The sequence below is a fragment of the Gordionus sp. m RMFG-2023 genome, chromosome 2, assembly GCF_954871325.1.
Source record: "Gordionus sp. m RMFG-2023 chromosome 2, tfGorSpeb1-WG-v2, whole genome shotgun sequence".
Lineage (NCBI taxonomy): Eukaryota > Metazoa > Nematomorpha > Gordioida > Chordodea > Parachordodidae > Gordionus > Gordionus sp. m RMFG-2023.
This window is the reverse complement of record NC_088776.1, coordinates 35,771,859-35,798,276: the sequence shown is the minus strand read 5'-3', so window position 1 is coordinate 35,798,276 and position 26,418 is coordinate 35,771,859. Positions and strand designations below refer to the sequence as shown.

General features: G+C 27.0%; 1 protein-coding gene and 1 long non-coding RNA gene across 3 annotated transcripts in view; both read right to left on the bottom strand.

Moving 5' to 3' along the window:
• The window catches only part of LOC135924294 (uncharacterized), a 64,908-nt gene extending 49,659 nt beyond the window's left edge, over window positions 1-15,249 (bottom strand). Inside the window, exons 1-2 of the mRNA XM_065459349.1 lie at window positions 15,216-15,249; window positions 14,997-15,165 (exon numbers count right to left, since the gene is read on the bottom strand). Of these exons, the coding sequence (XP_065315421.1) occupies window positions 14,997-15,014 (18 nt within the window). The 5' untranslated portion in view covers window positions 15,015-15,165; window positions 15,216-15,249. The remainder of the gene's footprint in view (window positions 1-14,996; window positions 15,166-15,215) is intronic.
• Window positions 12,263-14,166, bottom strand: LOC135924787 (uncharacterized). Of its 2 annotated transcripts, none has more exons than XR_010571404.1 (3): window positions 14,149-14,166; window positions 12,936-13,095; window positions 12,263-12,875 (listed from the first exon to the last, which is right to left on the bottom strand). It is a non-coding gene; the product is annotated as an uncharacterized LOC135924787 (long non-coding RNA). The 2 variants fall into 2 exon arrangements; XR_010571403.1 differs by lacking the exon at window positions 14,149-14,166 and adding an exon at window positions 13,644-13,732.
• Window positions 15,250-26,418: the final 11,169 nt, after the last annotated feature.

The following is a 26,418-nucleotide window of genomic DNA, read 5'->3' as shown; positions in this document are numbered from 1 at the left end:
TAATAGGCTTTTGAGCTTTATCATTGGCCTTTTAAACGATAAAATTTAATAGGACAGTGCATATATAATTTCAGTGGAATAAATTTGACCTTGAAACATTTAGTAAGCTCATAAAAAAATTTACAATGATTAAATAATGGCAAAATTAATAGAATGTCTGTCGCTGCACTAGATTTTGTTTTAGTGTACCGTAATTTGTTTTTATTAATTTTGTTATTAACTTTTACATTTTAATTTCGGCTATTAAACTTCTTATTATCAACGGAGAACTAAAAAATGAATATCCATAATTTGTCAGGTCGAAATTTGACCTTGAAATATTTATTGTTGATAAACTCACTTTCCTTTAATTTTTTTGACATTCCGTTTGAAGAATACGGAGGATCAATTAAGGTACTAAATATTGGCTATAACTAAAAAAATGATTGCTCAAATTTTTAATTTTGGCAAGGTGCCAAAACCTTTCTATTTTGCTTATATCAGCGGTTCATTCTGTTGATATGCGGTTTAAAGATTCTGGAGGATCAATTAACGCACCACACTTTGGCATATATTTTGGTAATTGATCCTCACTTTTTAAAAAAATTCTTACAACTTCACGCTATAAAAACAGGTCATAACTCAGTTGCGGTTAGTGATATCGATATCCGGTTTGGATATTATTAACGCACAAATTAAAGCCTAAATAATTGCCAAGTATCAGATCGTGATCTTTTATATTTTCGGTTTTGGCAAAGTGCCAACACTTTCTTATTTTGCTCATAACTCAGTAACGGTTTATTCCGCTGCTTTCCGGATAAAAGATCAATTAGGATCAATTAACGGGCTATACAATGATATAAGTTTCGGTAATTGATCCTCAAATCATTCTTACAGCTGCAAATCTTCGCACTTTCATTATTTTGCTTATAACTCAATAACCTTTAATTCTGCTGATGTCTGGTTTGAAGATCAATTAGGATCAATTAAGACTCTAAATAATGGCATAGGTTTTGTTAATTGATCCTTATATCGTTCTTACAACTTCACGGACATTTTTTTTCTTACTTTTTTTAAAAAAACATTTTTTTCTTTAAATTAATGTTTAATAATTGTAATTGTATTATTGAAAATTTATTAATATTATCATTTAGCTCAAGAAATTTTGATACCAAAAAATTAATTATTGAAAAAGGAAGACCAAAGCCAATTTTAAGAAATTTAAAAAAAGAAATAAAATCTTGCATTTCTAATTTTTCTATCGATAAATATGAATGGCTCACTGGATGTGAATTTTTTAATTCTCTATATTGTTGGTCATGCTTATTATTCCCAAAGGAAAAATATGTTTGGAATGATAGAGGATTTTCGGATATGAATAATTTTTCAAAGGCAGTTAAACGACATGAAGAATCAACAGCTCATTTGCAGTCGATGATTCAATCAAAAAAATTTGGAGAAATTCGTATTGAAAATATGATAGATTCGATGCGCAAAATATCAATCGAACAGCATAATTAGAAAGTTAAATCAAATAGAAAAATATTGAAAATTTTAATCAATTCTATATGTTTTCTTGGAGTTCAGCAGCTCGCATTCCGTGGTGATGATGAATCACCTAATTCAGTAAATAGAGGAAATTATATTGAATTGATTTATTTGCTCGCGGAAGAAAATTTGCTATTAAAACATCATTTAGAAAATAGTACAACTTTTATTGGACTATCAAGTGATATCCAAAATGATTTAAAATTCCATTTCATATGTCTTACACCAAAAAATATTAGATGAATTGGAAGAAACGGAATTTATAACAATAATATTAGATGAAACAATTGATATAAATAATAAATCCCAACTGGTTGTAGTTCTTCGATATGTTTTAAATAACGGGACATTATATGAAAGATTTATTGAATTCTTTGATGTTACAATGCATCGTGATGCTAATTCTTTATCAAAATTTGTCATTAAATTTTTTGAATGATAAGAAAATTATGAAAAAATTGATAGGTCAAAGTTACGATGGCGCAGCTGTTATGTCAGGTGATTCACATGGACTGCAATCAAAAATTAGAGACGTCAATCCTTCTGCACTTTATATTCATTGTTTTGCCCACAAGTTAAATCTTATATTATCAAAATCTTGCAGCAAAATTAAAGAATGTAAGGTTTTTTTGCAACTTTATCTGGTTTAGCCAGTTTTTTTAGTACATCATCTAAGCGTACAGCAGAATTTGATAAATATGTTAAAAAAAGATTACCACGAGTAGCCCCAACAAGATGGGAATACAATGGCCGGCTGGTTCAAACAGTTGTCAATTATTTGAAGGATCTAGTCGTTTTTTTTGAAAGTATGATTGATGAAGAATCTGATATTGTTTGGGATAATGATGTTCTAATAACATCTCGTGGCTATTTAAATATATTAAATGATGTAAATTTTCTAATTTTGTTATATTTTTTCAGAATCTGATTTATTATTTGATATACTTCAAACTAAAATTAACGATGTATCATATTGTCTTAAAAGTATTAACGATTTCAGAAATTCAGTTAAATCTAACATAGAAAACTTTGATGTTTTTTGGAGAAATTTAAATGTAAAGGAAAATATTGAAGACAATTTAGATAAAAAACGTAATAGATCCGGATTGCCTAATACAAGAGAATTTTATAAAAATTTGATAATTAAAATAATAGATACTATAATCAATGAAATTGATTTTCGGTTTGATACATTAAAAAAATATCAAATACGTCGAATTGTTAGATATTAGTAAATTTCAAATATTTAATCAAAATTTCCCAAAATATTTATTAGACAATTTAAATGACACTTATTCCCAATTTTTCGACTTACACAAGCTGGAAACCGAATTAAAGGTAGTGTTTCGTGACGATGAATTTTGAAAGAGAAAAAATGTTTATGAAATACTTGAATTTTTAATTAATACCGATTTGATGAAAAGTTTAAAGAGTTTTTAAATTATGCAAATTCATTTTAACTTTGCGGGGGTTTTCATCTTTAAAAATAATCAAATCTTATTGTAGAAACAGAATGAGTCAAAATCGATTATCGAATCTAGCTTCGATTTCTATTGAAAAAAAATTATTGAAAAATTTAAAATCTAGTAATAACTTTTATAATTCAGTACATCATTTTACTCAAATACAAAGACGAATTCCGCTTATTTATAAATCTTAATTTTTTATGGTTTGACTAATAAATAAAATAAAAAATTTTTTTGATTGCTTCCCTAGTAGTAAACTTGACGCCTCGTCACTGTGTCAGGGTAATGTACTGATAAAATCGCTATAATTTTTACTCATCAAGAATACCACTCGGTAATAATGTCTTATGTTTAGATTTAAAATGTTTATCTTATATTTATAGAAGCTGGCTATCATCATAAGACATTGTAAAATTCTTTCTACTTTATAATACCCTGTTGGCAACTTTGATAAATTTAAAGGATTCTGAAGATTATGTTATTTCTACCGTTGCTAGTATAGTAAGGTAGGAATATATTGTAATATATTATGAATTATTATATTCGTCAATTAGATGGTTATTATAACGATTATATATATGGTGAATTCCATATCAAATCAACAAAAAAAAGTCGATTTTCAACCCGACCCCCTTCAATTTTTCTTAAATTTTGCATACTGGTAGTATATACTATAACTAAGGAAAAAATTAAATTTTACCTTCCAACACTGTTTACCCGCTAAGATATGGCCGTTTAAAGCGCGGAAAAATGGTTTTTTGACAAAATGCACCACATTTATTTTCAAATATCTCCAGAAATAATTATGTTAAAAAAATAATTTAAATTGTATTTTGTAGCTTAATAAAAGTTCTTTAAAATGACATAAAAATAAATATGATGGACATTTTATTAATATCGAAAACCGGATTGTAAAACCGGAAATGGCCATAGAAAAATAGGTATTTTTTTCAAATTTATTTTTCTGTGGATAGATATCACACTGCTTTATATTTTCACAAAATCCTAGACTGGGATCAACATGAATTTAGGAGTTATCACTCTTTATATGGCTAAAATTGAACAAATTTAACATTAATATCATATTTTAATTTAATGAATAGTTATGAAATAATGTTAATTTAAAAATTATGTCTAAATGATAGGCCCTTACTCTTTTTTAACTTTATAAAAAGATTTTGAGAGGTGGCTAGGATAATGAGCTGTTTAAAACTTTAGTTAAATTTTATCTCGAAGTTACTTGACAAAATAATTCTAAACATATTTATAACTTTATTTGCTAAATTGTATTACATATAATACAATCAAAAATTTATAATTAAAATATATCATATATTATAATCATCCAAGGAATTATAATAAATTATGACTTTTGTTTTCGTCTAGGGAAATAAAAGCTTGGAACTTTGTGTTCCAGAAATTCTCTTTGCTCTCAAAAATCTGCTTTCAAGATAACTTTCTATGTTCATATATTTATTAACCCCCTATATATTATTTCTTGCATAGTTAAATAAATCTATTATTGTCAATATGTGATGTTCATATGGACGTTGCAAGCATGCTCGAGCTGCTAACCGTTTAGTAACGGCCCCTAAAATGTCGCATGGACTTTTACCTTGTGCTGTTTCAAAAAATGTCACTCAGCCTTTATCCCAAAATCATTTTCATGATTGTAGAGATTAATGAAATCTTTTATTTTTGTATTGGTTAATGCTCCATCAGAAAAATAATAAATTTTAGCCACTCTATTAAATCTTTCCTTCAAGAATACGATCAATTTTTAAAATAAATAAAATGCACATGCATTGTGCTTTAAACAATCTGATATAACTACTAAATTTACATGTTTTATTATGTTGTTCTCACGGTAATAAATTATAAAAGAGTTGATAGTGGCTTGATTATTGGTCTGATTAAATCCTTGTGCATGGTTCTGCACTACAAATGCATAGTTTTCTGAAAAGTCTGCAATAACTAAGAACTCGCCAACATTTAAATTGAATTTTAAAAAGTTTCGAATTAATGATTATCGTGAAGCTATAAACAAATGAGGATTAAATTGTTTAATTATTTAATTAAATAATCTACAAATTCGTCAGCGGATTTTGTCAGTGTTTCGAGGGTAGTTCGATTAACTGCTATCCATTGTTTGAATGTTTTATAATCTATAGTATTCTCGTCAAATAATATATTAAGCCTTTCTTTTTTTTGAATATATGGGGGAAAATTTATTGTTGAATTTCAATTTTGGTAGATTATCGAGATAAAATTTAACTAAAATTTTAAACAGCTCATTATCCCAGCCACTTCTCAAAATTTTTTTATAAAGATAAAAAAAAGTAAGGGCCTATTATTTAGACATAATTTTTAAATTAACATTATTTCATAACTATTCATTAAATTAAAATATGAAAATATTAATGTTAAATTTGTTGAATTTTAGCCATATAAAGAGTAATAACTCCTAAACCCATGTTGATCCCAGTCTAGGATTTTAATTTTGAAAAAATAAATACCTTTTTTTCTATGTCCATTTCCAGTTTTACACATTTGGTTTTCGATATTAATAAAATGTCCATCATATTTATTTTTATGTCATTTTAAAGAACTTTTATTAAGCTACAAAATAAAATTTAAATTATTTTTTTAACATTATTTCTCGAGATATTTGAAAATAAATGAGGTGCATTTTGTCAAAATGTACCATTTTTCCGCGCTTTAAACGGCCATATCTTAGCGGGTAAACAGTGTTGGAAGGTAAAATACATTTTTTCCTTAGTTATAGTATATACTACCAGTATGCAAAATTTTAGAAAAATTGAAGGGGGTCGGGTTGATTTGATATGGAATTCACCATATATTTATGATTAATATAATATTGGGTGAGGTTAACTACCTAACACTCATAGCCTCAATGATAAATATAATTTGCGTAATCGATTTATATGATTAACAACCTTGTGAAAGAATATATTATAGATTGAATAAACCAATGCATTATAGTTTAATATAAGCGGATTAGTTTATTGGCGCAATAAGGATTCTATTATTCCAAAAACAGGTAAGAATATAGTTTAATAATTCAGTGGCGTAGGGGGCGCAGGGGCTTGAGCTCCCTGGAAAATTTTAATAGCCCTCTGAAGCAAATATTTTTTTTCAAAATGAAATTTTAACCCTTTGAACTAAAAATAAATTTTTTTGATTAGTCCCTGAAAAATTTCTTTTATAATTCTATTAAGTAAAATATAAATTTATTTTTATTATTTAAAAATTATTAAGACTATCTAAATATTTATTAAATGAATACTATTTTAAATATTAGATTAAATTAATACATATAGATTATATTTTCACTATGTCAGCTAGCAATCAAATTTTGTGTTAAAAATAGAATATCTATATCACTCACTAAATATTAATTTACCATTAACAGTTGAAGCTCAATTGACTATTATTATTTAAATTATTTTATAACCCTAATTAAATAAATATAATCATTTATTAATTGATAACTAAAAATTAATATTGTAATTAGCAGAGTTCAAAATGACTAATTAACTGTATATTTATATCATACCTATTCCGAAAAATATTTTCAAGGTCCAAATAAGTATAATAAAAAGTAAGTAAGTAGACCTATAGTTATAATCCTCTATTATATATAGGTGTTTATATAATATTAGATAAAATGCTACTTTTATAGACGTATTTGACAGTTATAATACATTACAGCTAATATTATGATGAATTTTTGCTAATAAATGCTTTTGATAATAAATATAGTAACAATTTGCTTTCAAGTATTTAACGCCATCTATTTAGTTATAAATAATTTTAAGAATTAATAATTTTATTATTCATCTTAAAGATGATATATAAATTAAAAAAAAAAAATAGATGTAATAAATTTGATATCTTTTCTTTTCTTTTTTACGTTAGGAAAGCTATTTTTTTTCTTTTTCAAAACACAGTTTTGAGTTAAATTTTTAATACAAGTATATTTTTGATATTTTTACAAACTACTATTATTTTAAGATATTATATACCAACTAGAGGTGATGCGACAATATATAAAATCTTAATTGTTTCATCATATCATTCTGGTCCTTATTTTATAGTTCCAAAATGTTTCATTTCTAATATGGCATCCTTGTTATGTAAATAACAAGGCTTCAATATATTTGCACAATTATTTCTTCCAAAGATTTTTAGTGTTTTTATTTTATCAATTTATCTAACATAATAAATTCTGATACTAACTTACATCGTGAGTGTCATGGCTATTACTGCAAATTAACAAGCATCTATTATTTGTGTTGCTATGTAATTTAAGATTATTACTACAACGGCTGAGAGTATATGATTGCATATTTTAGTATAATATATACCATTAAAATGGATGATAATCTTCTAGAAATTTAATATCTTAATAATTTTCTCGATTAATTATCTAGCTACCATCATGTCATCAAATAAGAAGCTCTAACCACTTAATAGATTTATGATTTGGATTGGTCTTTTATACTCTCTTCTTCAAGAATGTTGATTTGGTTTAGGCCTATAAATTTTTTTTTATTAGTCCATTCTATAAATGTGTATATTGGTAACAGAGAGTTATATTAGTTTGATAACCTGTCAATGTAAGTTGCTAAGAATTATATTATTACATTATGTGGTTTTTAAAAACTATTATCAATTGAGGCATATGTATGAATTAATTAATCATTTTTATCACTTGTAATTCATTAGACGCAAATTTTTTTTATATCAGAAATCGAAAATTTTTTATACTGTAATAAACAGATTTAGTATTAAAAAATTTTATTTTTAGAAATGTCTTGTATTGTTTTAATTATTTATATGCCAGTTTATTTTGTATGCATAATATAATATAATAAATGAGAAAATTAAAATTCAGAATAATTGTTCAGAGTTAACAAATTTTAAAAAAGTATAATATATTAATATGAAACCCGGCCGAAGGCCAGGCAAAAGCGGGGCAAATTGGAAGGGGGGTGGGAAGACCCCCATAAATTTTTAGTTGAGCCATCTGAGATTGTAAAGGCTAGCGACGTCCCTGTATTAATTATTAAAAATTATGCCTCAAACCAAAACTAATACTGTCATAAATTAGATAAAATCGAAAAGTTATTGGTATGGGTCAATCGAACGTTCGTTGCAGTTATGGGACTCAAGAATGAGATTAAAAAACTGGATATCGACCGAGTCAGGAAAATAATCATCTGTTTATGGTTAGTTTTGGTTCTGAGGGCATTGACATTCTTGAAAAATATTTATGTCCTGAAACCATTCTAACGACGAAATTTGATAAGCTAAGAAGTATTTCACTACAAATTTTTGAATAGAACAAAATCATTTTTGGTAGTCGATTAGACTTTCTATGGTTAGGGAATAACAATTAACCAATTGAAGAGTTCGCCAATAAGATCAAAGTAACTGCGAAAGCGTGTTGTTTTTCGCAGACAGAAGTTTGAGGTTAGTTGTGGGTATAGACCTACCAGGCCTTGAAACTGATTTTAGAAAATATCCGTTAGCACTTGATATGAACTAAAAACCGCTAACGTTCCAGTTTGTGCTAGATATGGCCATGCCAAGGGAAATAGTTCAGAGAACGCGTATCACGTCAATACATCGTATCGAATGCTTAGTAGCAAAAACAGTATCGCGAATGCGTTATAGCTAGCTATTGCATTACCGCGAAAACATTGGGAATGCATTACAGCGAATGTATTACCGTAAATGCATTATCGCGAAACATCATAGTGAATGTATTAGAGATCGCGAATGCATCATAGCGAATTTATTAGCGCAAAGGCATTAGAGCGAATGCATTGTAGCAAAAATATTATCGCATCACGAATGCATTAACGTGAAAATTATTATCTCGAATGCACTACAGCGGATGCATTATGGCGAATGTAATAACCTAAAAACTCGGCTAAGCCGTTTTGGAATTGAGTATAATTAAGCGATCTACACTTATTGGAGTGCATTTCTGGCAAAATAGGATTTTTAAATTTAGTAAAATGCACTCAATTAATAATTTTAATGCAAATAAAACAAAAAATAAAATAATACCCATCAAATTATTTCCTTATCAAAATTAAGTTTAGTTAAAAGATCACTAGAATACTGTCCAATATTCACATGGCTGATATGATCAATTTCTGTCAAAATCATCAAATAATTGTATTTGAATTTACAAAATACGAAATGATAGTTCAAACCCTTACCTATAAATTATACAACGACAAAATTTAATACAGTATACTTTTTTCTCAAATTTGATTTTAGTAAAAAGAAAATTTCTTATTTCAAACCGCAAACTCCTTATCAGTGTAGGGAAAGATGAATCCAAAGGTTTAAAAATGAGTTTAAGGGGATTTTCAAATTTTGAAACATTCAAGTATAATATGATTAAAAATATTTCCTGCCTTTTGGACCTCGATTAAAATTTGAAATTTAAAATATGGATCTAAAATTAAATTCAATTAATCAAGTGGTTGCATGATAAGTCTTTGTTTTATAAGTTGCCTTTTTATTAAGGTTTTATTGCATTTGTATAACCTTCCGAAGTTGACAAAATTATATTAATTTTAGGGTCCATAGACCAAATTTTATCATAACAGACTTTGAATATTGATAACAAAATTTATTTGCATATAGGGATTTTATTTATTGATACCAATTTGTTTAAATATGATTGGTTAATAGACATATACTTTATTTCATTATATGATTATAAGAAACTTTGTATCATGATATACACTGATTTCCATAGCATTGTAATGTCTTTCTTTAGAAAATGTCTAAGCTTTATATTTGCAGCAGATTGCTTACAATATTTTAGAAACTCTTTTACACATAATTGGGAAATATTATCAATAGATTTTATATCATATATTATAATACTACCCCCCTCTTTCCCCACTCCTTTCATTCACTAGCATATCAAAATTAGAACAAAGGAATACCAAATACAAACTGCCCTTTTTAATTTCAATGCCAATCTTGAGTTTTAACCTTTTCCCCCTATGGTAAAAGGGCTTGTTCGCGAACAACACTATTTGAATGGTTAAGCGTTTTTTTATTATTGGTAGTTGGTAATGTTGTTGAAAGGTTCGATTTGAGCCTATTTCTAAAAATGGCTAATTCAATATTTTAGCCCGAAAAATATTAATATTGCCTAAGCCTCAAAATTTCACTAATAGATGTCTAAATTATTTTGCCATCTATGAGCAAAATTTTTACATTTTTGGAAAAAAGCATTTATATATAAAAAAAGTGAACCAAAAATGCTTTTTAAGAAATGCATATAAGCTAAAGATAAGTCTTAAGACGTGAATGTATTATAATTATTAATAAAATATCCATAAAATTACTAAATAATCAATAATAAGTGAGTAATTTTAACTTATTTATCTTAATAAAAGTAAAATTTAATTATAAAATTATTGATAAAATTTAATCATAAATTAAATAAAAAAATTAAAGCACAATACAAACAATGGAATATTATATGTCGTAGATTTGCAGATATCTAATTTTATCCATTATAATATGACAATTCGCCATATTTTTACCAATATGGCGAATTATATATTTTACAGAAAACTATAAAATATTGATAAGGACATCAGAAAATATTTTTTAAAGTCATTGTAGGATGAATAATATAAAGATTAATTTTTAATATCATTTTTTTATTTAAAATAAATAGATGGCGTTAAATAATTGAATGCAAATTGTTGCAATATTTATTATCAAGAGCATAGTTTAGTAAAATTTGTTAAAATATTAACTGTAATATATTCCCTAATTGTCAAATATGTCTGTAAAAGTGGAATCTTACCTAGTATTTTGTAACTAATTCTATATAATAGAGGAATATCAACTATATGTCTACTTACTTTTTATAAATAAATTTCTTATACTTGTTTGGAATAAATTATTACCATGCTTTTATATTAATGTATATACAAGTAATTTATTATATTTTATATAAACTAATAAAAATATATTTCATATTTAAACAATCAGTTAATTTTTTACATCATTAAATTTGTCATTTAATAAAAGACTTTATTCACATTCTAAAATATTATTATCACACTACCGACGACAACAGACTACTAGCGAGTCCATTATCAGGGCAAGATTTTCCCCGCTTGTTAACTAACATGAGACTATAATATTAGATTTTAGAATTATTATAAGTTATTAAATAATTGATCACTTATGACAAATAAAAAGAAACATAAATTATGGAGAAGATGTGTAAAAAGGTACTATAATTGAAAATAGTCGGTGAATATGATTAGAGACTAAGATGAATATACAATTATTGTTAGAAAATATGTTGATGTTGTAATTAAATTTTTATTAAAGATTTACGTTTAACTTTTATTTTAAGGGCTGCAAGAGATAAAACAATCTCAATTGGTCTAATATGTGAATAAGATACGTTTAAGTTGATGATATTTAGTTTACTAATTAAAACTACATATTACTTTATTATCTTGTTGTATGAAAAATATCAATAGTGTCAATCATCATAAAAAGGCATTTATAACATTAATAATAAACTAGTAGAAAGCCCTTCAAAAATGACGGGGAATGAGATTTTTATATTTTTTTACGATAGATGTCATGCCAGATCCAAGCTCACAATATTAGGAAGCATATAATTATTAAAAAGTTTATCCAGCCTAGCTCAACCCTTAATAATTTGTTAAAGATATTCCCATGTCAGGTGCAAGCTAACATAAATTTTGAGGTTCCAAGCCCAGTCGTATCAATATAATTTTGAAAACTTTTTCCCACCTCGGAGATAGGTAAATTTTTAATTGATTTATCATCACATGAAGGGGAATTATCTGATTTACCAATTAGTTTAAGATGTAAAAAAAAACATGTGAATTCCGTATTAAGGGAAACTGGGAAGGCCTGGGCAAACCACTTATTAGAGAATCATGACAAATAAAATAAAAATAACCAACTCTTATACTTTTTGGTAATATGATCAATTATAATAATATATAAAAAATAAATTGTTGTTTATTATATAGGGTTATTGTAGCTTTTCGGATAAATTTAATGTTTATCTTGCATTTCACAAATTATTTGTCTATATTTAAGGTTAAGTAAAAAAAATGCTCTCTATTTAAATAACAAAAATGACATTAAACACTAATGAAACTTATATGCAAATTATAAAATATTTTTTATTGACATAAATTTAGGCCAATTTTTTTAAAAAATAATGAGGAATAATTATTATGTTGTGTATTTAATAAAATTAAGAACAAATCCTTGTTGAGATTTTTATTTTTGATGGAAAAAGCCACAAAATAAATCTGGAAGGTTGTCTGGAAAGGAAATAATTAATGAACAATTTCATATCATTTAGGGTTGTAGATGAAAGTAATGACGGATTAACAAAACAGTGTACAAAACACAATACGTCCTGATTAAGATGAGTCATATGCCTATGCCTTGGGATGCTGGTAAAAGAAGAACGCAAAATGTTATTTCTGTCAATGTCAGCATTGGTAGCCCCCTCTAAAATAGAATCATGAACGACAATGTTAACTCAACTATAAAAAGGTAGTAAGAATTGTTATAAAGGCCATGACAGAACTACTGCATATTTTTCCATTAATAAAGTTGATGAAAATGGCCGTATTGCACATTCAAGTTTGAACATTCCTCTAAATCATGAAAGTTTCTCAGAGAATCGGATAAAGTAATATTTATAATAACTCCTAGTGAAGTGAATGATATTACGGAATTGAATGCTTATATTTGTTGAGGTGGCATAGGGATTGTGGTAGTGGTGATAGAAATATCATTTGGAGGCAACTGGGTGAAAATAAAATAAACATATAAATATAAAACATAAGATAAAAAAAATAAATAAACCTCCAGAGGAGTTAATTTCAAGCATAGTTTTTTTATTATTTTGGCTACCAGTAACTCTAGAACGGGCAAGGCGTTTGTTCATTCGTCATTATTTTCTTTGCTTATCTTTAATAGATTCATCATATTTTGTAGCAATGTGAGGGATTAAGGATGGATTAGCCTAGACAAATAAAGAAATGAGGCAAAAATTTAAATAAACATTATTATTGAAATAAAACGAACATTAAAATTCTGTAAACCAGTAGATGGGCCAATATTAGATGCTTATATCTAGTAGTTGGTGGGATATCATCAAAAATATTGGGGGGGGGGCAGAGATATTAAATTTATAATTAATGAAGGGGAAATCTCTGATTTACCAATTAGTCTACGGGTAAAATATAATACTTTATAAAAATATTAAAATAAGACTAACATTTAACATTAAAAAATCCCAATATAGGTTCAAGCCTACAATATTTGGAAAAAATTTCCAAGCATCCAAGATCTTAATAATTTAAAAAGATTTTCTCAAGCCCGTTTCAATCCCTAATGTTTGAAAACCAAGCCAATATTAATTGTGAGAAATATTTTTTAAGCCCAGTCCAACCCATAATAATTTTGAAAAAATTTTCCCAAGCCAAGATATTAAATTTATTATATTAACTCAGTTATGAATTTCTATATAAAATATTAATAATTTGTAATATTTAGTAAATAATGTATTACTTTGACAATTGGTTTTAATATGTCCTCCTACAGTTGCACTAATTTTGAAAAATATCATGTGAATTGATAATAAGGGAAACTGAGAAAGCCTGAAAAAAGCATTTATTAGAAAATCATGACAAAATAAGGTCTGCCCTAATATTATTTATGTTTTTTTTTACATTTTAAACTAATGGGTAAATCAGATATTTACCCTTCATGTGATGATAAATCAATTAAAATTTAACTATCTCCTAGGTGGGAAAAAATTTTCAAAATTATATAGAATACGACTTGGCATGGAACCTCAAAATTAATATTAGCTTGCACCTGACATGGGAATATCTTTTACAATTATTAAGGGTTGAGCTGGGCTTGATAAACCTTTTTATAATTATATGCTTCCTAATATTGTGAGCTTGGACCTGGCATGACACTATCGTAAAAAATGAATAAAAATCTCATTCCCCGTCATTTTTAATGGGCTTTCTTAATAATTTGTAATATTTAGTAAATAATGTATTACTTTCCTATGTATAAACATTGGTATAAAAGAGAATCATGACAAAATAAGGTCTGCCCTAATATTATTTATGTTTTTTTTTACATTTTAAACTAATTGGTAAATCAGATATTTAACCTTCATGTGATGATAAATCAATTAAAAATTTATCTATCTCCGAGGTGGGAAAAAATTTTGAAAATTATATTGGATACGACTGGGCTTGGAACCTCAAAATTTATATTAGCTTGCACCTGACATGGGAATATCTATTACAAATTATTAGGGTTGAGCTGGGCTGGATAAACTTTTTAATAATTATATGCTTCCTAATATTGTGAGCTTGGACCTGGCATGACACTATCGTAAAAAATGAATAAAAATCTCATTCCCCGTCATTTTTGATGGGCTTTCTTAATAATTTGTAATATTTAGTAAATAATGTATTACTTTCCTATGTATAAACATTGGTATAAAAGAGAATCATGACAAAATAAGGTCTGCCCTAATTTTAATTATGTTTTTTTTTACATTTTAAACTAATTGGTAAATCAAAATATTTACCCTTCATGTGATGATAAATCAATTAAAAATTTAAATATCTCCGAGGTAAGAAAAAATTTTCAAAATTATATTGGATACGACTGGGCTTGGTACCTCAAAATTAATATTAGCTTGCACCTGACATGGGGATATCTTTTACAAATTATTAAGGGTTGAGCTGGGCTTGATAAACTTTTTTATAATTATATGCTTCCTAATATTGTGAGCTTGGACCTGGCATGACACTATCGTAAAAAATGAATAAAAATCTCATTCCCCATCATTGGGCTTTCTTAATAATTTGTGATATTTAATAAATAATGTATTACTTTCCTATGTATAAACATTGGTATAAACTCAAGACTTGATCAATGGACATGGGGACATCTTTTACAAATTATTAAGGGTAGCTGGGCTTGATAAACTTTTTTATAATTATATGCTTCCTAATATTGTGCCTCCTACAATTGCATTAATTTTGAAAAAAATTTCCCAAGCCTAGAGATAAAATATTAATAATTTGTAATATTTAGTAAATAATGTATTACTTTTTGGTTTTAATATGTCCTCCCATAGTTGCTGATAAACACAAGGAAGGCAGGTATTAAAAAAGTAGAAAAAGTTTAATTTATTTTATTAATTTTATTATTTCAATTTTATAAAAATTACAACTGATAAACTTACAATTTTTACAGCTATTATAATTTAAAAGGTCTTTAAAAAAAGAAAAGATTGTTACAAAAGGTAAAAGTAAAACTATTCAAATTACAGGTTATTAAAAATAAAGAAATGTTTTTTTTACAAAAAGTCATAAGTTACAAAGTAAAAAGTATTCAAATTATATATTAACAACATTTCCCCCTTTTTTTTATGTCTTCTTTCCTTAGTTTCTTATCTTCACTTCCAGTCATTCGTTTCTCAATTGCTACATTAATCATTTGTTCGTATATCTTTAGATTGTTTGTTTGACCAGTTGAATCGATTATCGAACATCATGAAACATCGTTGGTTGTACATCATTGTTAGTTGAACATTGCTTGTTGATTTGCTGTTTGTATTGATCATCCCATTTCTCTTTCAAAATTTTATATAAATATTTTTTACAAAATTTTATTTATTTATAACAATCATTTTCTATGTCGTAGGTCATATTCTCGCTTTTGAACTTGACTTTGAATTTTAGAATTTTGAACTTGAACTTGTTTGATATTTTGTTCGTTGTTTAGCCTGAGTCATATCTTTTTCATAGATTTGTTCTTATCCTGTTATCATTATCATCTAATCATTCGCTTGAACATCATCTTCATGATCAATACATCTCAAATAAAATAATTTTGGAATAATGATAATGGAATAAATAATTTATCAGAATCAATCATAAGAATCATGGAATATAGAATAATAGAATATTTGGAATTGTTTCATTTTATATTATAATTTTTTTATTTATTATTTAATTATTTTTATTTTTAAATTTTACTCCTTTATTTTTCAATTTAAACACTTTTTTTATATCATAATTTCTCTTTAACTTGTTCTTTATACCAAAATTTCTCTTTCTCCTTCCATTTTCAACATACGATCTCCATATCGTACTCCTAATCTCTCTTTCAACATCACGATATTTAATCATCTTTGTTTTAATTTTCTTTTCCAAAGTTTTTTTTAAATTTTTTATTAATTATAAAATTTTTTATTTTATTATTTTCTTCAATTTTTATTTCATTATTGTTTTTAATAACTATAATTTCTTCAATTGTTATCAAATGATTTATTTCTTCTAATTTATAAGAATTTATTTCTTTTTTAACATTTAATTTACACAATTCAATTTTATTCAAGTTTTTATTATTATGATATTTATAATTTTCATGCTTTTTATTGTAATATGTACCTTCATAATTTTTATTATCTACTTCTCTATTTTCCTCGATTATATTTACAATTTTATTAAGTATGTTCCCAAAAACTTTTATCCATGTCCTTCCCAGAATTGCAATATTGTCATTTTGGACTACATACGCATCTAAATTTTGAGTTTTGTCTTCATATCTCACTTTTATTTTAACCATTCCTAGCACCTCTATTCTTCTCCCATCATAGCCAGTCAGTTTCGTATCCGATTTATTCAAGACTTTGATTCCTATCTTTCTAGCAATATTAATCGGCAATATAGAAAATCGTGACCCGGTATTTATCTGCATGTCTACCGGTATATCGTTAAGGTATATCGTAACTTTGTAATCATCATTTGCCTTGTCATCATCATCCATTCTATTTACGTCAAATCTGTTCTTGTATGACTGATTATTGTTCTGATTATTATTGTATCTAGGTATGTATCTCGATTCGTTCTGATGTCTATAATATCTTTAATTATTTTCATTATATTTGCAATTATCATTATTATTATATCTATAGTTATCGTAGTTATAATTATTTTTATTGTTAAATCTTGTAAAATTATTATACGGTCCTGATCCATTATACCCCCTATCATTATCATAAACTCTAGGATTATAATTGTTTCTACATCTTGGTTCATAATTATTTGTATGTCTCGAATCTTCATAATTATCGTATCTCGGTTTCCACTGATATCTATGTACGTGCGACTTCATCCCTTTATCGTGCTCATCGTATTTCATCATCCTTAAATTTTTTACTAAATAATCATCTAATTAATCTATTAATTTTGTTTTATCAATATTGTCTTATTTAAAATATTTCAACATTAAAATTTTATTATATTTTTATTCAATTTTATATTTTAATCATCTCTTACGTTTTTTTAGAATAATATTAAAATCATTTTCCATAATCCTCTCTTGTCTAGCTTCACCATATTTCAGTATAATTTGTAGCGTCTTCGCTGCCACCATGATAAACACAAGGAAGGCAGGTATTAAAAAAGTAGAAAAAGTTTAATTTATTATATTAATTTTATTATTTCAATTTTATAAAAATTACAACTGATAAACTTACAATTTTTACAGCTATATATACACATTAATATTTACATGTTAACATTAATATAATTTAAAAGGTCTTTAAAAAAAGAAAAGATTTTTACAAAAGGTAAAAGTAAAACTATTCAAATTACAGGTTATCAAAAATAAAGAAATTTTTTTTACAAAAAGTCATAAGTTACAAAGTAAAAAGTATTCAAATTATATATTAACAACAGTTGCATAGAAAATTTAAGTTATAGGATCATCTGTTTGTATAAAATAAATAAATAAAATCATCAATAGTAAATAATGTATTACTTTTTGGTTTTAATATGGCCTACTACAGTTGCATAGAAAATTTAAGTTATAGGATCATCTGTTTGTATAAAATAAATAAATAAATTAAACAAATAAAAAAAATAAATAAATACGTACCGATGACATGACAGCGATGACATGACGTCACGATGACGTAGTGTGGACATCGGAAAATTATAATATAGATTATATCACATTTATAACATTACCACACACTTAAGATTTTATAACTCCTCAATCAGACGATTTGTAGGCTTCCTAGATCGTTGTGATTTCCGCTTTCTAATTCTCCGTTATCTCTTTCTCTATAGGTGATCCTTAAATTTTCCAAATTCTCAACTAATTCCGACTCCATATTTTTTTCATTGTCTTCCTCTCTCCCTGACCTATCCATTTCTTTCGCTGCATCCCGTTTTCGTAGTTGATCCGTATGCTTTCATATCGTTCTATCCTTATTTTCTACTAAATAGGAATATATACCAGTTTTTGTTTATAATTCCTTCTCTCCAGTCTGAATTGATTTTATTATGAACCCATACAGGTTGTGAAGTATCAAATTCCCTCATTTGAATGTGTTCATCGTGCGCTGTCTTTTATCGTACATTAGATCGTTCAATCTCATCCCTAACATTTGGAATCTAATCCAGTTTTTAGATTGCGCCCCAAAAATAATCTTGCCATGAACGTCCAGTTAATTGGTGCTCATCCACTCTGTATGCTGTCAAAACTTCTTCCATAGCTTCCTCTGGCTAATATCTTTTCTAGTGGCAAAATACCGACTCTTAAGTGTTCGTATTGTTCTTTCAGCTAACCCATTCGTTTTGAGAATGTATGATGTTGAATATTTTAATTTATTATTTTTCTCTAAATATAATTTTCAAAATTCTCCAGAACTGAGGGCCGTTATTTGACAAAATTTGTCTTGGCGTTTCAAAATGTGAGAACCATTTTCTTATCACCCTGATTATTCTCGACCTCAACCCATTTAGAATGTGCATTAACTCCAACTAACCATAAATACGAATATGTGTTCCCATGTCATATTAGAGATGTTCTACTAATATAGAGGAACCTGCATTATATATGACCGGTTACTTTGACATGACATACATTGACGAACAGGTTGTTCAATGTTTTTATCGCAATTAGGCCACCAACATATCATTCTAAAAATTGATTTCATAGCATATATTCCTGGATGCCCTCTGTGTAATAGTTAGTATTGATTTTCTCAACGCGGTTGGAAATACCAACTTTCCATTCAATGACATCACAATCTATTGACAATTCCTCCCGACGATTATTAAAATAAAACTAATTCTGCATCAAACCCCACCCATCCTCGCTTAATGTTTTTTATTACTAATGGACTAGCGGAAAAGGTATAGAAAGAATTAGGGACGATTGTATTGAATAAATACGGAAGATTGAAAGGTTAAGAATATAGCATCAATTGTGAAATATGGAATCCGCGAGGATTAAGAATATCTCAATTTTAAATAATTTATTTAGAGCAAATCTAATTTTACAATATGCAGTATATATAAATAAAGTTCTTTATTTTATAAAGAGATAAATAAAAAGGTTTTTAGTTCATCATAATCATCTTGGTATATATACAAAATTAACATCAATTTAATATTAAATAAAAATCAATGTATATAACGTTTCAAACATCAATTTAATATTAAATAAATATAATATATTATAACGTTTCTAGCCTTAAGTCTTCTACAATAAAAAATCCATTAATAAAATTGTTACTTATATTTAACATGCATCACCTCCAAAAAAAAATAATAAAAAAAAATTAAGTAATGACATTACAATTGATAATATGAAATAATTTTGAGAGAATATCAAAAAACTGGGGAAAGTATATCAAGTATAATAACAAGAATTAAAAATTTGTATTATGGGGTATGTATGATACATATATTATCAAAAATTTATAAGAAAATATTTGGAAGAAATAGTTAAATAACAATGTTTAGTATACCAACAAATCAAATAAATTGGGAGGGGAGTGGGGAAGGGAGGGGACAAACTAGCAATACAGTATAGTTTTTTTTTCGTAATTATACCCTTGACTTCGACTAAGAAAGGTATAATTTACACTATAATTGTGCTAGTAGTTATCCATAATAGTTCTTTTTCGTAATTATAAATAAATTACACTATATATGGCTAATTGAGAGGGGTCAACCTAAAAATAGCATATAGCTTTTTTTCGTAGTTATACCCTTGACTTAGATCTATAATAAAGGTATAACTTACACTATATAAATTGGAATAATATAATAATAATAAGCAATATTGGTTTTAATTTAATTATTATATTACCACATTCCAGAAATTGTATTACTTAAAATACTAAATCCTTGTTATTAAACAAAAAAAATTAGATTTACAAGTTGAAAAAAAAAATTTAAGGATGTTTTAATTGTAAAACAAAAAAGGTGCTTACAAAATCTTTAGCTTTTATGAGAATATAAAAAACAACGATTAAATTGAATCATTCTTTAAACAACGGTCTCTACATCTTCAGACCCATACCTAACACGCGAAGGATGTAACCAGTCTCTTTAAAACGTCTCTTTAACTTCAGAACCATACCAGCACATATGTTGAATTCAGTCTCCACGCCAGCTTCCAATAAGCTGGTGCCCCTATCCTCCACCATAATGGACTAGCGGAAAAGGTATAGAAAGAAGTGGGGACGATTGTATTGAATAAATATGGAAGATTGAAAGATTAAGAATATAGCATCAATTGTGAAATATGAAATCCGTGAGGATTAGGAATATCTCAATTTTAAATAATTTATTTAGAGCAAATCTAATTTTACAATATGTAGTATATATTAAATAAAGTTCTTTATTTTATAAAGAGATAAAAAAAAAGGTTTTTAGTTCATCATAATCATCTTGGTATATATACAAAATTAACATCAATTTAATATTAAATAAAAATCAATGTATATAACGTTTAAAACATCAATTTAATATTAAATAAATATCAATGTATATAACGTTTAAAACATCAATTTAATATTAAATATAATATAATATAACGTTTCTAGCCTTAAGTCTTCTACAATAAAAAATCCATTAATAAAATTGTTACTTATATTTAACAATTACTTTATTTAGCAATCTATCTTTCCTTGTTTCTTTCTGGAGTTCAACTTGACCAATATTTATATTAAGCAAATTTATAGCTCTAATTTTTAATGCATGTTTCTAATCGTTATTAGACTTAATACAGGCATCTGGCAGTCTAGATAATGTATCAGCTACTATGTTTTTTTTTCCTTGACGATATTCAATATCAAAATCATATGCGAACATTTTCCATGCCCAACGCGTTATCGACTATTGAATATTTTTGGTAGTTCTCGTTTATAACCAAATAATTTTTCAAAAGGTTTGTGATCTCTTCGAAATATAAATTTTCCTCCAAAAATGTCTAAACATATGTGCTCTTGTCTCTTAATTGGGCATAATTTTTCTCTGACTCCAATAATGTTCGCAAAGCAAATGCGATAGGTCTACTGACCCCTTTTTAACTACGTGAAGTAGCACAGCTCCAAAACCAGTGTTAGAAGCGTCACATACCAATATAATTGGCAAGTTTGACGAATAAGGAATTAATGTTTTATTTGGTGACATAAGCTGTTTTATTTTATCAAATACATCTTGTTCCCTGTCGGATCAATTCCAGGAACTTTTAATACTTGTTAATTTATGCAGTGGAGCGGATATACCATGAAAATGTGGTAAAAATCTCTCGTTATAATTCGCAAGTCCAAAAATGATCGCAATTGGTATATATAGGAGTTGGTATCCTTCAAATGGCATCTATTTTTTCTTTCGCTGGGTGCATGGCATTTTTATCTATTACATATCCTAGAAAAGAAACATATTCTCTTAAAGACGTATTTTCGTCCATTTTGCCTTCATAGCAAGTGTTTAACTTCATTAATAATGTTCTACATCATTTTTTCCAGTTATGATAATATCGTCCAGGTGTACTCCTGTCATTTGGCAGTCTTGTAACAGATTATCCATATATCGTTGGAAAATAGTCGGTGCACTATAAAGGCCGAAAGACATACATTGATATCGAGAATAACCAATATGAGTTAATATGGTTAGGTATTCCTTTGAACTCTCTTTTATTGGTAGCTGCAAATAAGCATCTTTTAAATCTATGACAGGTAAATTTCAACCCACCTTGTAATTTGGCCAATAGATCATCCACCATTGGTATTATATGGTAATCATATAAGATAAATGGGTTTAATGTAACCTTAAAATCCGCACAAATACTGATTTCTCCATTTGTTTTGCGCACGTTTACTGTTGGAGTAGCCCACGTTATACACGTTTTTGTTGGGTCAATCTCTTTTAATACCTAATTTAACCAATCTATGGAGTTCCATTTCATTTGGTTTTCGTAATGGGAAAGGTACTCTACGCGCTGTCCACGATTTTGGCCTTGCTGCCTCTCAGATGTATGCTAACTTCCATATCCTTCACTCGTCCTGGATTAACAACGAAGGCACTGACAAATTCTGTCGTCATCAATTTGTTTATCGATTGTTATAACATCTTTACTTGTGATACTGGGTCAGAGACCTTCATGGGCCTTAATTTTTTGACCAAGTCCGGCCCAGGCCCGCAGTAAAAAATTTTTTTTGGCCCAAACACAGCCCGGCTTATATTGATTGAGTCTGACCCAAGCCCATAATAAGTTTCACAAAAATTTCTCAAGCCCGGAAGCCCATATACAAAAATTTAATTTTTTTTTATTTAATGAAAATAATTAATATTTAAATATATTTAGGCAATAATTTTGTTTACAATAATGAAATTTATTAGAAGAAGAAAAGGCAATATTTTATTAAATTAGCAACCGTTTTAAATAATCTAAATTTAATAATTTTAGGCCCGAGCCCAGCCCAAGCCCATTAAAAAAATTTTTTAAATCCCAGTCCCGACAAACTGCTAGAAAATATGATGGGCCGGGTATGGGCCTGCGGGCCGGCCCGGCCCATCAAGTTCTCTGTACTGCGTATGGTAACTTGTCGTGGAATAGACATATTAAATGCCAATATTCATGGTAGTCCATGTCATTTGATCGGGTAACCACAATCGGTAATGATCTGCATATTTTTACAATAATTTCATCAAGTACGTCCAGCTGTTGGTTACCGTAAACTGACAATGGTTTTGTTGGTCCAAGTTTTGGTCTGCCAAATTCATCTCAATTTGTTTTCCAATCACCGTTACCTGTGCGCCCGTATCATAATTAAATTCAATCGGTGCTGTTTATCCTAGCGGATATATTAGCACTGTTTCTACCTATTTGGGGGATGTTATTAATTGAATCTGATGAGTCATTGTCATCCTGATGCATAATATGTAGCTTACGTCCCTTTCATTATTTTACATAGTGCCCCTTTTGGCAATTGTTACATTTCACCCTTGATGCAAAAGATTGGAAAGAGGTGTGGTGTGAGTTCTTCCACATCGTGAACAGTCATTGTTCTTACCCATATTATTATTGTTCAATTTACTATTATCTCTGTACTTAAAATTATTATTATTATTATTGTGATTATTAAAATTTCCTTTTGTTTTTATAGATACTTTTGATTAAAAGAATTTCCTTGATTATTCTCCACTTGCTCCTTAGGTTTATTAACTTTTTTACCATCATATTTGTAACTTCATCTACAGCTCTTTCCATTGCCAAAGCCATATTTAAAACTTGTTGAAAACTCACCCTTTCTCCCAGGTCATTTATTCCATCTGGAAATCTGGTGCTATTTTTTTCTAATGCAGCTATTTTGATTCCAGCCACCATCTGATCCCTCAATCTGTCATTGAGGTCAGATTCAAATTTACACTCTTGTGACAATCTTTTAAGCCGACCTGCAAACTCAGCAACAACTGTCACATTTTCCCTTTTTATGGTTTGGATCTTAGAAATTTTTCCAGGAAAAGGTATAGTAAATTAAATTAAAATGAGTAATATAGTTGATTAGTGATATCGAACTTGGTTAACACAAATCACAATATTAAATTAGATTTATTTTATTTTAAATTATTAAATCATTATATTTATTTAATTAAGGTTATGAAATTAATTAAGCTTAAACTGTTAGTGCTTGATGGATAATATTTTTTTTCAAACAAAATTACTTTCTGGAATTTTTTCATTTTCTTTTTTTTTAAATATACCAAATCTTCTCCTTTATACTTTCCACAATTCAAAATTAACTTCTTAACACTTTTCATCTTACTTTCCATTTACATAACTTATTCTTAAAAACTTCAATTTTACTTTAAAAAAAATTCTCATATTATACCCAGAGGCACTTTATCTCTTATAAATCATAATCCTAAAAATTTAGATATTAAACACAAACTTATGATCCCACATTAGTTATAATAGTATTACTTCTATGTTTAAATATTTTTAATTCCCCATAAATAACTCATATTACATAAAAGTTTATAATGAAACACGGGTAACATTTTAAACATTTATTCGACATAAATTATTATTTAATCACATATATAAAATATTACACATTTATATATCCGAAATTTAAACTTATAAACACTTTAATCCGTCACTTCTTCTTAACTTTCAAACTTTCTTTCTATGTGTTTAACATCATCCTTCTTATCACTCTTAAATTTCATGCCGGGATTTAACATATTTTCATTTTAACACATTATTCTTATATTCCAATCATTATAATATTCTCTTTTTAAAAAATCATATTCATTTTTTTATTTGTCAAGATATTTAAAAATTTTTCTTTACACATATTTAATTCTTTCAAAATATATTCCCTTTCTATTTATGTAAATCTCCATTTATTTTCAACAATTCAATTCTCTTAATAATTCTTTCCTTTAAATTTATTCATCACATATTACTAGTGTTGAATGCGTTTGTGAACGAAGTTCGATTTTTGAAAAAATGATGAAAGGCGTTCCTTTTATTTTTGACGGACTTTGAACGTGAACGCGTTCCTTTTTAATGACGAACGCGTTCGAATTTAACGTTCGTTCAATTTTTAAAACACTTTATTTTTATTTATTTGAAAAATTTTATATAATCCGAATTTTTTAAGAAAAAAGTCTTATATTTTATTATCAATTGTTTTTCCTTTTTCACAATTCAATTTTTTTTAACATGCCATTATTATAGTTTATTAATTAGGATATTATTGTTTATATTTTAATCTAATAGATTAGCATAAGCATGGATATTATTATTTCATCATCTCATCATCATCTGATTCTGAAAATTCAAAATCAGATGAATTAACACAATGGCCCAAATATGATAAATATTTTACAGTAACATCCTATATAAGAAACTAATTCAATACTTACCAAATGTAAAATGTGCCCAAAAAGTATATCAGTTTTAAAATCTTCAAGTTCCAATTTAAAATGACATTTGATTCTAATATTAATTATTTTATATAATATAATATAACTAAGCAATATCATTAAATTTGAAGAAAAAATGCATTTGGGCTACTTGACGCTAACGATAGTTATTTTAAATTAAAAAAATTAGGGGCCTAAAATATGGTCAACCATTGATAGACGAAGTATTAAAGGTATTAAACCTATCGCTATCAAATCAATTATTCATATATTTTATTTTTAAAGATTTGAACATTATATGAAGATCAATAAGTTCTTTCTTCAATTATACACCCAGTATTCAAGCTTCAATGGCCATGGATTAAACATCAACAGAACGAACCTATAAAAAATAAACTTATAGCTTTATTTAAAAAAATGCATTGAAACCCTAGAAATGATAATGCAAGAACTGTTAATTTCGAGATATCCTTTTTTGAGTAGGAAATAGTGATGGATTGGAAGAAGATAACTTATCTCAATTTTTTGATACAAAGGACAAAACAATAAATGTTTTTAATAAATTCCCCACGTTAAAAGAGTTGTTTATTAAGTATAATACAGCAATCCCCTCATCTGCCCCTGTAGAGCGCGTTTTTGTATAGCTAATGATGTATTAACTGCCAAGGGTTCCTGTCTATCAGAATTTTTAAAACAATTGTTAATAAAAATTAATAGGAAAAATTTTTTAAATAAAAATATTATTCGCTATATTATGTTATATTGTATTTATAATTATATTATCAAAATAAAACTATATTATATTTAACATGTCTTTGTGTTAAAAAATATAAGACATTTATTATTAAATTATAAAAAAAAATTTATCATAAAATTTTGAACGAACGTGAACGCGTTCCTTTTTTAAAAAGTCAACGTCATCGATTTTGTCAATGAACGTTGAACGCGTTCCATTTTTTTAGAAATGTTTACAGCACTTACACACCCCTTTTTTTTTATAAACCTTTATTTTCATAATATATTCACATTTAAATTAAATATTTTAAATAAATTTTTAACCTTCT